The sequence below is a fragment of the Myxine glutinosa genome, chromosome 9 (genome assembly GCF_964187855.1).
Source record: "Myxine glutinosa chromosome 9, kmMyxGlut1.1, whole genome shotgun sequence".
Lineage (NCBI taxonomy): Eukaryota > Metazoa > Chordata > Myxini > Myxiniformes > Myxinidae > Myxine > Myxine glutinosa.
In genome coordinates, this window is record NC_136269.1 from 23,700,411 (window position 1) to 23,716,044 (window position 15,634).

At 46.5% G+C, this 15,634-nt stretch overlaps 2 protein-coding genes across 2 annotated transcripts in view; one reads left to right on the forward strand and one right to left on the reverse strand.

Annotated features, from left to right (window-relative positions):
• LOC137435799 (dnaJ homolog subfamily C member 4) overlaps positions 1-9,182 on the reverse strand; it is a 32,920-nt gene extending 23,738 nt beyond the window's left edge. Inside the window, exons 1-3 of the mRNA XM_078785084.1 lie at positions 9,114-9,182; positions 8,899-8,969; positions 846-899 (exon numbers count right to left, since the gene is read on the reverse strand). Coding sequence (XP_078641210.1) covers positions 846-899; positions 8,899-8,969; positions 9,114-9,182 — 194 coding nt within the window. The remainder of the gene's footprint in view (positions 1-845; positions 900-8,898; positions 8,970-9,113) is intronic.
• A 267-nt stretch (positions 9,183-9,449) lies between these two features.
• The window catches only part of MRPS18A (mitochondrial ribosomal protein S18A), a 29,061-nt gene continuing 22,876 nt past the window's right edge, over positions 9,450-15,634 (forward strand). Inside the window, exon 1 of the mRNA XM_068129449.2 lies at positions 9,450-9,732. Within this exon, the coding sequence (XP_067985550.1) occupies positions 9,642-9,732 (91 nt within the window). The 5' untranslated portion in view covers positions 9,450-9,641. The remainder of the gene's footprint in view (positions 9,733-15,634) is intronic.

Genomic DNA, 15,634 nt, shown 5'->3' on the forward strand with positions numbered 1-15,634 from the left:
CTTCTCACACATGCAGCATACACCTTTCCCTTCAGCTTCAACGACACTCTCCTCCTCATCAGCACGCCACTCAGTTCCCGAAACTTCTTCCATGCACATCTCACTCGAGCAACCTTTGCCGAGTCCGATCCACCTTCTCCATTCAGCATGTCTCCTAGGTAACAAAATGTTTTCACACCTTCCAGCTTCACGCCGTCTCCAAGATCCAACTCAACATTTCCTCCATCTGCAGCTCCCTCTGTGCACACCTTACATTTGAATGTAGCTGCCACACTGGTTAATGACCCTCTCAGACCACTACATTTTTGATGAACCCACTCAGCGCACATTGTACATTGAATGGAATTCACTCCGACACCCTTCCTGCACACAGCACATGGCCACTTCCCAGTTCTTTCCACCTCACCACATGCTTTACCACTTGCCATCACCTTCGTTTTTCCGATATTCACCTTCAAACCTTTTGTCTCCATACATTCCTTCCACTTGTTCATCTTCTCCTTCAGTCCATCCATACTTTCTGCAATCAACACCAGATCATCTGCATACAACAACTCCCATGGTAAACCTTCCTTTACGTTCTGAGCCAGCACCTCCATCACAGCTACAAATAGTAGTGGACTTAGTACCGACCCCTGATGCACTCCCACCTTCACCTCAAACTCACCACTGTTCCCGTCCTTCGTCCTTACAGCTGTGCGTGCTCTTTTGTACATTGCCATCACTACTCTGAATATGGAAACTAAATATTGAACGGTTTTTTTAAATATCGTGTACACAAAAGAAAGATGAAGAAATAGGAAGAGAAGGTGACAGCACATGTACGATATGATGCATGCAATAACCTTTGCACACGTGACCTGGAGTGAAGTCGGTGATTGGTCACGTTCAGACTGCTCCTGCACACACACAGCCAAGCCAGTGGTGCTCGTGCCAAGTCAAGCATTGCTGAATAAAGTGGGATGGGTATCCCAGCATGGCATTCATTTAAAGGAATGAGCTTGGCTGCTCAATGTGAATGTCTGAGGAGTTTTAGATAACAGAAAAAAAACAAATTAAAGAGCAAACTATTCGTTTACAAGTGAGTGCAGATATAATAATGTATAACTTGGTGATCTGAGTTGTAAAACCACTGTCATGATCAGTTCTGTATTTGTTCCCCATAACCATCCAGCTGAAGTACCCGGCGTTTCCCTGGGAAATTCACAGGAGTGAAGGAGGGAAGGGGGAGGGAGAGGGAAGAGGGAAGAGGAAGGGAGGGTGAAGGGGACAGGGTGGGTGATGGAGAGGGTGAGGGTGAAGGGGAGGGGGAGGGGAGAAGGAAGAGGAAGGGAGGGTGAAGGGGACAGGGTGGGTGATGGAGAGGGCAAGGGTGAAGGGGAGGGGGAGGGCGAGGGTGAAGGGGAGGGGGGGGCGAGGGTGATGGGGAGGGGGAGGGCGAGGGTGAATGGGAGGGGGAGGGGAGAGGGAAGAGGAGGGGAGGGTGAAGGGGACAGGGTGGGTGAAGGGGTGGGTGAAGGGGAGGGGGAAGGGGAGGGTGAAGGGGAGGGCAAGGGTGAAGCAGAGGGAGAGGGGAGAGTCAGGATGGGGAATAGGGGGAAGGGGGAAGAGCAGGGGGAGAAGCGGCGAAGGAGGGGGAGGAGAAAGGGGAGTGGTGAGGGAGGGGAGAGATACACTGTATATACATATTGTTGCAGTTTTGAGAACCCACACTCTTGTTAATAAATATGACATCATTAAAGGGTTAAAGGTTGCACCCCATAGGTAGGCCACAAGCAACTCGTAGGCCACCATAGGACTTCAGTTATTTCATTAGTATGTGTTTAGATAAAGCCGTGTTTCCAATAGTTGAATCTGCGTTGTGTCAATCAAATAAGGAGGAGGCCCTTTCGTCCATTTTAACAGCCTCCCTCTCCAAACCACGCCATTAAGCGCGCCCCTACAGTCTGTACCTCATGGCCCCTCCCAAGTGTTACGCGCCTCGGCCAGCAGCAGCCGCCTTAGCGCTCGATCAACGCCGCCATAAGCCACGAGGTGAGGCCCGAGAAAGGGGACGGAGTGCCAGGAAAAAGGTGTGGCCACGTCAACCCACCATCAGGGCGTGGCCAGTAAGCGATAACCAGCCAACCTGGGCTGAAGTGACATCGCCGACAGGCGTGGCTTTGGGGCTCACGGAGTGATCGCTTGGTTGAGTTATAAAAGCGAACGCAAAGCCCTTTCACAGGACTTGTGAGATATACGGCGCGTTTGATGAGAGAACTTACCGGAGGACTGATGCAGTGGCGCTGATTAAAGGAGGACCTTATTAAAGGAGGACTTATCAGGAGAGCGCATCTTTGTGAAGAGATATACGGCGCGCTTGATGAGAGAACTGTCCAAGACGGCATCGTACGATCGGCGTTGTAAAGGACTGGTTGGAAACGCGTTGTGCGAAAGGACCTTGGAGAGAGGGGGCGTTTGGCACGAGTGTGCATTTATTACATATGCCATAGGACACCAGTTTCCCCCCGCTATATAATTGTCTGGTCGCGTTCCAACTACACGCGGAGCTGCCTGCCGGGTTTCTTCCGCTGGATCAGAGCCTGGACCAGAGCCGGGCTGGAGCCTGGACTCGCTGGTGGCCATCAACCATCTACAACTCTATGGAATACTGCTCTCCCCTCTGGTCTGGTGCTCCTGCCTCACACCTAGCTCGTCTTCACGCTGTTGAAACCAAAGCGTTCAGAATCATTGGAATCTCCCGCGATGAAGCTAACTCCAAGGGCCTTTCACTCACTCACCGCAGGCAGGTTGGTGGTCTTTCCGTCTTCTACCGACTCCTCTCTGGCCTTGCCCCCCCAGCTCTCTCTGGGCTCTGTCCCCCAAATATTCCTACAGGTCGCACAAGATCTGCCTGCAACCCTCTTATGGTTAAACTGCCAAAATCAAGACTTTCTGCTCACCTTCACGCCTTCATTCCTCTTTTCTCCCGCCTCTGGAACAAACTCCCTCACTCTCTTCAATCCCACTCCACCCTCCAGGTCTTTAAAACAGCTGTTCACCACCATCTCTTATCCTCCTCCATCCAAAACCTTGATCTTTTCTACCCCCGCTAATTTCGGTCCCCTTGTGTTTTATACCTCTCCCCCCCCACCCCCCTCCCCTTCCCACGCCTCCTGCCCCCAAGCCCTCTCCCTCCCACACTTCTCCCTGCTCTCAAATGTTGTGGTTGTGTGCTTCCCCTTCTCTCCCCATCTTGTCTTCCGCTCCCTCTTTTTGTATATTTTGTTTGTCTGGTTGATTTGTTTGTGAAATAAATGTTAGCTCTTTCACGAGCCTCGATTCAGTATACAAAAACGAAAACGAAAAAAAAAAAAATCCCCGTGTGAGTGTGTACGTTTGTCCTGGGTATGAACAATAAGACTGTTTAAGGCCGCCCTGTGTTCTTCTTCTTCCTCTTCCTATCCTGTACATTCTTTCATTTCCTCTTCTCCTTCTTGTAAATTGTTAATAAACCAATCTATGTTCTTCCTATTTTCTGGGTTTCCTCTTTATCCGATCGCATGTCTTTTCTCAATTGGGTAAACGTGGCACGATTAGAAACCGCTCAGAATCGGGTTTAGTCCTTGCTAACGGCCCGAATCGCGGCTCGCTTAGCTCGGCGTGTCCACTAACGCTGTGGTTCGGGCGGGAGTTATCTCCTTGCTTTACGGCCGGTGGTAGTACTTAGGTAATTGGACTAAGACTCGACCAACAACCCTATTTACCACCGACCGGAAGGAACGTTATAACTTCCAGGACTCGGGTCGGCCAGATAAAAGGACAAGGGGATTCAACCCCCCTTGATAAGGGGAGAGCCGATGGTCGAGATCCGCAACAATATATATTTATTTTTATTTTTTAAATTTTTTTATATATATATATTTTAGAGATGTTGATGGTCCTGTATCCACCGTACACAATGTTATCAGGAAGTTTAAGGTCCATGGCACTGTAGCGAACCTCCCTGGACGTGGCCGCAAGAGAAAACTTGATCGAAGATTGCAGCGAAGGATTGTTTGAATGGTCGAGAAAGCACCTCGATCAACAGCCAAACAGAGTCAAGCTGACCTTCAGACACAATGTACGACAGTTTCAACTTGCACCATCCGTTGCCAACTCAATGAAAGGAGGTTCAATGGTAGGAGACCCAGGAGGACCCCACTGCTGAGAGAGAGACATAAGAAAGCCCAAATGGAGCTTGCCAAAACACAGCTGAACAAAACAAAATCCTTCTGGGAAAATGTCCAATGGACAGATGAGACCAAATTCGAGCTTTTTGGTAAAGCACATCATCTCTATGTTTGTAGAAAATAAAATGAAGCCTTCAAAGAAAAGAACACCTTTCCCACAGTCAAACATGGAGGAGGATCAGTGATGTTTTGGGATTGCTGTGCTGCCTCCAGCACTGGGTGCCTTGAATATGTGCATGGCATCATGAAATCCGAAGATTAACAAGGCATTTTGGAGCGAAATGTTCAACCCAGTGTCAGAAAGCTGGGTCTCCCTCAAAGGTCAGTCATGGGTCTTGCAGCAGGTCAATGACCCCAAACACACTTCAAAAAACACCCAGGAATGGTTCAAGACAATACGCTGGATTGTTCTGAAGTGGCCAGCAATGGGTCCAGATCTATTAATATATATATATATATTAATATATATATATATATATATATATATATATACTGTATATATATATATATATATATATATATATATATATATATATATATATCTTTGGGGGTGGGGCTTTGACAAGCCCCTCCGTTTTGGGGGCAGAGACGGGGGACAAAGGAAGGAGGACAAATTTACCCGTGTGAGGATTGCTTTTACCTCAACATTATACCTGGTGTTGGCCTAATGGTTAGGGTGGTGGGCTTGGGATCCTAAGGTCCTGAGTTTGAATCCTGTTGATTTAACGCCAGGTGGGGTTGACTCAGCCTGTTATCCTTCCGAGGTCGGCAAAATCAGTACCAGATAACTGGTTATAGAAAGGCATTGCATCAGAAGCAGACATGCCCACAGAAAAATGATACAACCAATGATGCAACCAGCAGCAGGGTGGGTGGAGACGAACCACCCACCCCTGCACTGCCCAGGTAAAAAAAAAAAAAAAGTAATACCCACTGCCACCACCAGGCGGCGCTACACGGTACACATTTACATGCAGAATTTACACCTCCCTGCCCCATAATTTTTGATTTTCGGTTTTATCATAGATGACCAGGCAAAAGAAGGCCGAACTCAGTTCTCTGCAAGTGCTGGTCCGATTGCCAAGAAATGTTCACCATAGGACTGCCTCTCGCTACCGAAATTTCACCTCTATATCTGACGTCATAGGTCATGTGGTAGGGCGCCAACTTGGAAAACCAGGGAAAAAATTTCATCTCTATCTCCGCAACCGCTCCATGGCAAAACTAGAAACATGGCTCATTGTAAATAACTCCCCATGGGGAATAGAATATGTTAATGATTATGTCATAAGTTCCTCCATTATGACGTCATAATTCGACAAGTACAAAACTTCATCCAAACAAGATGAAATTTCTTGAGTGGCATCTGTGGATAAATTGGTGGAGAAAAAACATGCCATTTGTTTCATTTTATGTAATTTCTGCTTTTCATTCAATTGGATTTTTATGAGGAAACAATAATTAAAAGAAATGTTGAGTTTTGAGCAAAGGTTTTTATCATTAGCAAACTTATTTTCAAGTGTATTAGAGCATTCTTTGTCTATGTTTAGAATAGTCTAGAATTTATGACAAAACACCCACAAAAAATGTTCTGCTCAGCGAAAGCACATTTTTCAATGCAAAGTAGATTTCCCCCCTCCCTCAATAAGCTAAAAGTATGGATCCACACCTGTTGGTACCTTTAAATGTAATAATTACTTCATTCATTTCTACATTTCTACAAGATTCAGGTCTACAAGCCCACTTGTAATTCCAGAAAATAGTCAATTTCTTTTTCGCCTTGTGTGAAGATTATAATACGACAATGAGCTATCACACTATAGCTCTCTCTGTCGCTCTCTCTGTCGCTCCCTCTCTCTCTCTGTGTCTTTTTTTCTCTTTCTCTCACAATATCGGTGAAAAGCACAGGTTATTCGAGTTCATGATGAGAATTATATCAAGTGTCATTCTGGAAGTTGCAGTTGCTTCCAGTAAATGAATACACATTTTCATATGATATCAAATGGAGTCGTGGCCTGCATCTTTTTCAAAGAATGCAGCATTTCTTCCAGAAAATTGTTGAAATTATAAAATACTAGGGCATGCCCGTACTATATCTATATCTAAAATTATATCCCCCCCCTCTATTTACATGAAATGGTTTGGTCCAAAGCGAACGGCTAGCGAGTGGTGACAATCCCCCCCCTCTATTTACATGAAATGGTTCGGTCCAAAGCGAACGGCTTCCGGAGTTTGGTAAAGAAATCGCCATCGCGTGCACAAACGCGCAGGAAAGCGAATGAATCGCAAATTCGTTTTTATTAGTTTTAAAACATCGTTTAACGCCAACATAGCGCCAACATAGTTTGCAAACGTGAAATAAATGAATACGCTGTCAAATGTGCCATCCGAGGCAGAGTGTGCCCGCCACGTTCGGCACACGCGATCGTTCGCTGCTCTCTGATTGGTTGAATCGTTTTTTGGACATAGCTCGGTAAGTAATTGTCCGATTAATATGAAACCTTGAAAAGGCACATCCTCGGGTCCCCAGCAATATACCTGGCAAGTTAAAAGTATATCGGACCCGTGGTTGTCGAGAAACAGCGGTCACAGACAAACGTACAAACGTACAAACGTACAAACGTACAGACAGAGATTACTGGAATTATAGATAGATTTTGGTGTCCACATTTGCATTTCTTTGGTTTTCAGTGAAACAAAAGAAAAAAAGCTGAAAAAATTACTAAATCTTAGCTTATTACACACAGAAATGCTAAAATGGCCCGGACAATATTATTGGCACCTTTTATAAATTGTTAGAAATAATGGGATTTCAAGCAGGTGATTCTCCTTTACTTTGGAATTGAGCTCACCTGTGGTGAGTTACAAGTGCCTGCCATATAAAAATCACTCATTCAACCAGTTTGAATAAAGAAAAGGAGTCATTCTGCTGTTTTGTGTCACTGTGTGTACCGCAATGAGCATGGAGAAAAGAAAGAAAACCAGAGAATTGTCTGAGGAGGTCAGACACAAGATTGTAGCCAAGCATGGACAATCTCAATGCTACAAGTCCATCTCCAGAGATGTTGATGGTCCTGTATCCACCGTACACAATGTTATCAGGAAGTTTAAGGTCCATGGCACTGTAGCGAACCTCCCTGGACGTGGCCGCAAGAGAAAACTTGATCGAAGATCGAACCTTGATCGAAGAAGGATTGTTTGAATGGTCGAGAAAGCACCTCGATCAACTCCTAAACAGATTCAAGCTGACCTTCAAACACAAGGTACGACAGTTTCAACTTGCACCATCCGTTGCCAACTCAATGAAAGGAGGTTCTATGGTAGGAGACCCAGGAGGACCCCACTGCTGAGAGAGAGACATTAGAAAGCCTGACTGGAGTTTTCCAAAACACACCTGAACAAGCCAAAATCCTTCTGGGAGAAAGTCCTGTGGACAGATGAGACCAAATTAGAGCTTTTCAGTAAAGCACATCATCTCTATGTTTGTAGAAAATAAAATGAAGCCTTCAAAGAAAAGAACACCTTTCCCACAGTCAAACAGGGAGGAGGATCAGTGATGTTTTGGGGTTGCTGTGCTGCCTCCAGCACTGGGTGCCTTGAATATGTGCATGGCATCATGAAATCTGAAGATTTACAAGGCATTTTGGAACGAAATGTTGAACCCAGTGTCAGAAATCTGGGTCTCCCTCAAAGGTCAGTCATGGGTCTTGCAGCAGGACAATGACCCCAAACACACTTCAAAAAGCACCCAAGAATGGTTCAAGACAAAACACTGGACTGTTCTGAAGTGGCCAGCAATGAGTCCAGATCTAAATCCCATTGAACACCTGTGGGAATATCTGAAAACATCAGTTGGGAGAAGGCACCCTTCACATCTGGGAGAACTGGAGCAGTTTGCACAAGAAAAGTGGGGTAAAATGCGATTAGAGAGGTGTAGGAAGCTCATTCATGGCTATAGGAAGCGATTGACTGCAGTTATTTTGTCCAACGGCTGTGCTACCAAATATGATGTCTCGGTTGTCAATAATTTTGTCAATGCCATTTCTTTTAATTTTCTGATTTAAAAGGACATATTAAGTTCTGAATCAAAAACAAAGGTTCTGTAATATTAACAGTCAAATGAAGAATTGTGGAGACCAAATACTTTTGTCAATTTCAACTTATTTTTAGAGAAAATTGTGAGTTATTTGAATAAAGTGCAAGGGTACCAATATTTTTGGCCATGACTACATCTGGGAACATTCATCATGTATCCATGTCTGGCAACCCTCAATCCCATCCCCTCCCACTCCTAAATATTTTTGCCACCCGTATGATAGTGATACTGCAGAGCAGACAGGGAATTTTCTAGACCCTTGTGGACCCCGTGAAGACCCTTAGAGACGTCGAGGCCCAACGGAACGCCAGTAGTGAAGTCTAAATTGGATGCGCTCACCATTCCAATCAAAATTTTGCCTTGATTTTGCGATTCGGTCCAGAAGCCAGTAGTTCCTGGGATATCAAGGGTTGAACATTTAAGGGCCTGTTGCTCAGTTTCCGGCCCCTTTTTATTCACGTCAATAAATTAGCCGCTGTTCTGTACGTATAAATACATACATAGAGGAACCGTTGTGTGTTGTGAACACATACCGTTGTGTGTGTGCTCCAATACCAATACCAACCGAGGTCAAAGGTCACCGTTACTCACTGTAAAGCATCTAGGCCTTGGCCTGCATCACCAGAATCGCGAGCGTGAAAAGTGAAAACAACTTCCTCATTCTTTCACCACACTCATGTAATTATCACATTTTTCAATATCGAACATTATTTGCAGATTATCAGTATCTATTGCAACGATTAACCAGATAAATAAATCTGCAAATGAAACAAAAGACGCCTTCCAAGTTGTTAACCGCCCATCACAGCATAAAATGCGTTTTCTGTCACATGAATATATCGTTTGATTTCCCCACACGTTAATAACGTCGACATCGCTAGCTTGAAGGACGCATTTGATATTTATAAGCGAGCACTGCCATATTTAATCTTGCAATCAACCATTATCTTGTCAATCACTATCAACAATCGATAATTCAAATTTTAGTTTAAATTATATATTTTTAATAACATGTCATAAAACCGCGTCTCGGCTGTGTGCTGTATGTAAATGTTGTCTGCATAAAAACAGGAAGCGCCGGTGAAAATTAACTGAAGTACGAAAGATTAAGTCGTTATGCTGTTTATGACAACAATGACGGTGTAGTCCGCAGCAGTGCCATTTTGCGTTTGCCCGATAGGTTTAATAATAGTGATAATTTACGTGACAGCCTCTCTTCTAGTGTTTCATAAGTTGTCTGCTTAGCCTTTTTTAAAATTGCTTTTTGAATGTGGAATCATTTTTGACTTTAAGGAAATAATAATACGAATACCGCACACTTGGGAACAACAAACATGGTGCTCTCCATGCTCGGTGTGTTTGCTCGTTGGATGACCATTGCTCGTGTGCAATCCCGCATCGTTCCGATTAGAGCTCTTCGAGAAGGTGTGGTGACTTCCCCCATTTTTCTGCCTTCGATATATCTTGGGTATTTCAATCATATGAAGAACCTGGCGATGAGATTCGAGGGTTTTTTTTGTATACTATGTGGACGCTCGTGTAAAAGAGCTAACACGTAGAGTATGTAATAAAGGGAGTGGGTGACAAGATGGGGGAGAGGGAAGCACAACAACAGTAGAGAACAGGGACATCGGGAGATCTGTGGAAGGGAGAGGGCTGGGGTGGGGTACACGGGATAAACAAGATGGACACTACAGGGACTTTCAGAAAAAAAACAGGCAATTTGAAGAGGTGGGTTTGGGGTGGATTAACGGGGATAACGGGGATAAAAAGATAAAGGTTTTTTTTTTTTTTTTTTGTATACAAGATCGAGGCTCGTGAAAGAGCGAACATTAATCACACAGAAAGACAAACAGACACATAAAACAAATAACATCGGGAGCGGTAGACAAGATGGGGAGAGAGGGGGAAGGACACAAACAACATTTGAGAGCAGGGACCGAGAGATATGGAGACATCGAGAGAACTGTGGGAGGGAGAGGGCTTTGGGGGGGAGGCATGGGAAGGGGTGGGAGAGGTATAAACAGGGGCTTTCAGAAAAAAAAACAGGGAATTTGAAGAGGTGGGTTTGGGGTGGATTAACGGGGGTAAAAAAGATCGTTTTTTTTGTTTGTTTTTTGTTTTTTGTATAGAAGATCGAGGCTCGTGAAAGAGCGAACATTAATCACACAGAAAGACAAACAGACACATAAAACAAATAACATCGGGAGCGGTAGACAAGATGGGGAGAGAGGGGGAAGGACACAAACACAACATTTGAGAGCAGGGACCGAGAGACATGGAGACATCGAGAGAACTGTGGGAGGGAGAGGGCTTTGGGGAGGAGGCATGGGAAGGGGGGTGGGAGGGTGGGAGAGGTAGGGTGGGGAGGGCTTCCGCTTCCGGTCCGGTCTGAAGAGGACGCAGGCGTCACATGCTCGCCGCTTCTTCGACTGGGCCACTGTCTGTGGCTTGCTTTTTTGGTGGTTGTGCGGATTTTTTGGCCATTGAGTCTGCCCTCCGCATAGTCCCGGCTCTGCTCCCTGCTTCGCCTACCCGGCTCCTTCGCCTGCTCGCTGTTTCCTCGGGCACGCTCTCGTGGGTTGTGTCCTTCGCAGCGGTGTGGCGGCGGTTTTCTCGCCGTGATCTTGATTTGTAGCGGCGGCGGTTGATTGCCGCTGCATTTCCCACTTTGCCGTGATCAACCTTGGCCTCGTGATCGTCTCTTTGCTCCTGTCTGCCCTCTGCTTGGTCCCGACTCTGCTCCTGGCTTCACCTACCTGGCTCCTTCGTTTCCTTGGGCCTGCTCCCGTGCGTTGGGACCATTGTTTCACCTCCTCAACCTTGGCCTCGTGCTCGCCTCTCCGCTCCTGCCTGGCATGGCTCTGCGGTACTCCGCCGCAAGGCTCCTTCTGCTCAATACCCGCTCCACCCCATCATGCATCTCTGCCATCAAATCAAATGGACTCCGCCGACAACCCAGGTACATTCACCGTGGCTCCGGTCGTAAGTTTGTATATGTACAATCAGGTCACTCCATCCCCGTCCTCTGGTCGGCTCAGCGCACTCCCACTCATCGTCCCAGCGCACCTAGTCACGGCAACGCACAAAATCGCATCTCCTGCCTGCGAACCCTGGCTAAATCACCTAAATTCATCCCCGCTGTTCAAAACAACATCAAGCTCACCCTGTTCAACACCCGGTCCCTCAACAACAAATGCCTCATCCTCAACGACTACATCCTGGATAACAAACTGGACTTTCTCTGTCTCACCGAAACCTGGCAACAACCACTGGACTACTACACGCTCAACCTCACCACACCCAATGGATATTCCTACGTCAATAAACCACGCTCAGAGGGCCGAGGTGGTTGAATTGCCGTTATCCACCGTCAAGACATCAGGACCAGCCTCATCCCCATCGCCTCATCCTCATCCTTTGAACACCTGGCTTTTAAACTCTGGTCGCACGCAGTCAGTCATGGCTGTCGTCTACCGCCCTCCCAAACCACACCCATTATTCCTGTCTGACGTCTCCTACTTTCTGACCCAGCTATGTTCCCTCTCCCCCTCAATCCTCCTCCTTGGTGATTTCAATATCCACATGGACTCCACTGACTCCACAATAACCACTGACTTCACTGATTTACTCACCTGCTTTAACCTCACTCAACATGTCAACTTTCCTACGCATATCCATGGTCACATTTTGGACCTTGTCTGCTCCACTGGATTAATTTTGCACCATCTCTCTGGCTCCGACCTCACCCTCTCTGACCACTTAGCCATCACTATGACCATCAACATCCCCACCCCAACACCAAGACATTATCGCACTATCAACTTCCGTAAGCTAAACGCTCTTTCACCTACCTCATTCTCATCCACCCTCTCTGAAAAAATGTCCACTTCTCCCTTCATTGACCTCCACACCCCTTCCGACCTCACTGACTACTACAACCACACTCTCTCCTCCTGCCTTGACCAGCTTGCACCTGTAAAAACCAAAACAGTTTCTTTCACCCATTCTGCTCCCTGGTTTACCCCTGAACTCCGCCTGATGAAAACTCGTGCTCGCCAACTTGAAATACTCCGCAATAAAACAGGTCTCACAGTTCACTCCCAAGCCTACAAGGACCACCTACAACACTACAAAGATGCCCTCTCCCACGCCCGCTCCGCCTACTACTCTCAAATTATCCACTCTGGCTCCGGAAACCCAAAAGCACTCTTCTCGACAATAAACAAACTCCTCCGCCCCCTGGACACCACCACCCAGTCATTCACAGTAGACAACTGCATCTCCTTCCTTTCTTTCTTCCAACGCAAAATTGACAACATCTACAACAGCTTGACCACCGCCGCACCCGCTCCCCCTCCAACCACCTGCCCCCCCTTATCCTGCCTTCCCCTGTCTCAATTCTCCCCGGTCTCCCCTACTGACCTCTCTAAACTCCTCATAGGAATGAAAACTGCCACCTGCACTCTTGACCCCATCCCCTCCAGCTTTGTCAAGGCCTCCCTCCCTGCTCTCTCTCCACTTATCATTGCAACAATAAACTCCTCCCTGTCTACAGGCATCGTCCCACCATACCTCAAAATTGCTGCTGTTACCCCCATTCTAAAAAAACCTGGTCTAAACCCTGACACCCTAAACAACTTCAGACCCATCTCCAACCTACCCTTTCTGTCGAAAGTTTTGGAACGCGCTGTAGCCTCTCAACTCAAACATCACCTCTCTGCCAATAACCTGTATGAAACATTCCAATCCGGATTTCGCTCCAACCACAGTACTGAAACTGCTCTCCTCAAAATCACCAACGACCTTCTCCTCTCCTCTGACGCTGGCAACCTCAACATTCTCGTCCTCCTCGACCTCAGCACTGCCTTTGACACCATCGATCACACCATCCTCCTCACCCGACTTGAATCCACCTTTAACGTTACCGGCACTGCCCTCTCTTGGATTAAATCATACCTCTCTGACAGACGCCAGTTCATCTCCATCAATAACTGCAAATCCCCCACTGCTCCCCTCCCCCAAGGTGTCCCCCAAGGTTCAGTTCTTGGCCCCCCCCTCTTCATCCTTTACCTGTCCCCCCTCGGTCACTTAATCCGCCGTCATGGTCTCCAATTCCACTGCTTCGCCGATGACATCCAGCTTTTCATCTCCACCAAGTCCGTCTCCACCGACACCCACTCTATCCTGACAAACTGCATCTCTGAAATAAAATCCTGGCTTCAAATCAACTTCCTCAAACTTAACTGTGATAAATCTGAAATAATCATCATTGGCCCAAAAACGCTCACAAAATCCACCCATAACTTTGCCCTCAACATCGACGGTATCCCAGTATCCACCTCCCCTCTCATCCGGAATCTTGGCGTCATCTTTGACCAAACCCTCTCCTTCGACAAATACACTAAACAGATCACAAAGACAGCCTTCTTTTACCTGAAAAACATCGACCGTCTCCGCTCATCCCTCTCCTCCACGGCTGCAGAAACCCTCATCCACGCCTTCATCGCCTCCCGTCTGGACTACTGCAATAGCCTCCTCTATGGTTCACCCTCAACAATCACCAATAAACTCCAATACATTCAGAACTCCGCTGCCCGTCTACTCACCCATTCCCGGACCCGTGACCACATCACCCCCGTCCTTTACAAGCTTCACTGGCTCCCCATCTCCCAGAGAATCCAGTACAAAATCCTCCTCTTGACCTACAAAGCCCTCCATAACCTGGCCCCATCCTACCTGGCTGACCTCCTCTCCAGACACACTCCCACCCGCAACCTCTGCTCTGCTGGTACCAACCTCCTGACCCCCCCCCCCCCCCCATCCGGACCAAATTCAGATCCTGGGGGGACAGGGCCTTCTCCATCGCTGCTCCCACCCTCTGGAACTCACTACCTCACACCATCAGAGACTCCTCCTCACTCACCACATTCAAAACATCACTCAAGACCCACCTGTTCAGCACTGCATTCAACATTCAACCCACAGCATTTAACCCCTGACTATCACTTCTCCTTCTCCCTCCTTTTGCTTTAAATATTTCCCTATTGGTTCTTGTCTTTTTGCAATTGTTGTTTCCATGTTTTGTTATGCATTATGTTTTGCACTCTGTCAAAGCGCCTTTGGGCTTCATGAAAAGCGCTATACAAAATAAATGAATTATTATTATTATTAATTATTATTATTATTATAAAACATATGGACACTGCCAGGACTTCCAGGAAAGAAGTTGGAATTTCAAACAAGGTGGATCTGGGGTGAATTAGTGGGGGTAGAAAAGATCAAGGTTTTGGATGGGGGAAGATAAGAGATGGTGGTGAACAGCTGTTTTAAAGACCTGGAGGGAGGAGTGTGATTGAAGTGAGTGTGGGAGTTTGTTCCAGAGGCAGGAGAAAAGAGGAATGAAAGAGTGAAGGTGAGCAGAGAGCCGAGATTTCGGCAGTTTAACCATCAGAGGGTGGCTGGCAGATCTTGTGCGACCTGTAGGAATATTTGGGGGACAGAGCACAGAGAGAGCTGGGGGAGCAAGGCCGGAGAGGAGTCGGTAGAAGACAGAAAGACCACCTACCTGCCTGCGGTGAGTGAGTGAAAGGCCCTCAGAGATAGCTTCATCGCGGGAGATTCCAATGATTCTGATTTGAGAAGGTTAGTGTGTGTTGCAAACCACTTTGTTGTTTGTTGCAAACAGCGTCTTGTTGTTTGTTTGTTGCAAACCACTAACTTGTGTTAGTGTTGCAAACCACTTTCCGCACTCGTGCTCGTGTTGTAAACCATTATTCGCATTTGTGTTATTGTAACAAAAACCAATTTCCACACTTATGCTGGCATTGAAAACCACTTTCCGCAATTGGGTTGGTGTTGCAAAACCACTTATCGCACTGTTTTTGCAACACAAACCCAATTGCGGAAAGTGGTTTTCAACGCCAGCATAAGTGTGGAAATTGGTTTTGGATGAGGGAAGATAAGAGATGGTGGTGAACAGGTGTTTCAAAGACTTGGAGGGAGGAGTGAGATTGAAGAGGATGTAGAAGACTTTGTCTGCAGACGTTAATATATGATCGAGGAACGACTTAATTTCATCTGCACGTTATCTTTTTAACATTGTAGAACATAAATCGGAACCATGAACCTGCAGTTTATCAGTACTTTCCCTCCGAATTTGGCAAATTGTACGGAATCGCGTCATGAGCGTGGATGTGCAGAGAGGAAGGAGTAAGGGATTTTTCTTTTTCTTGCTAAGTCTGGCAGTCATTTGAAAATAATTCCAAACGGGAAACGTAGTTTTTAGGGACGTCATAAAGGGCACAAACAAGCATGAATAACTAAT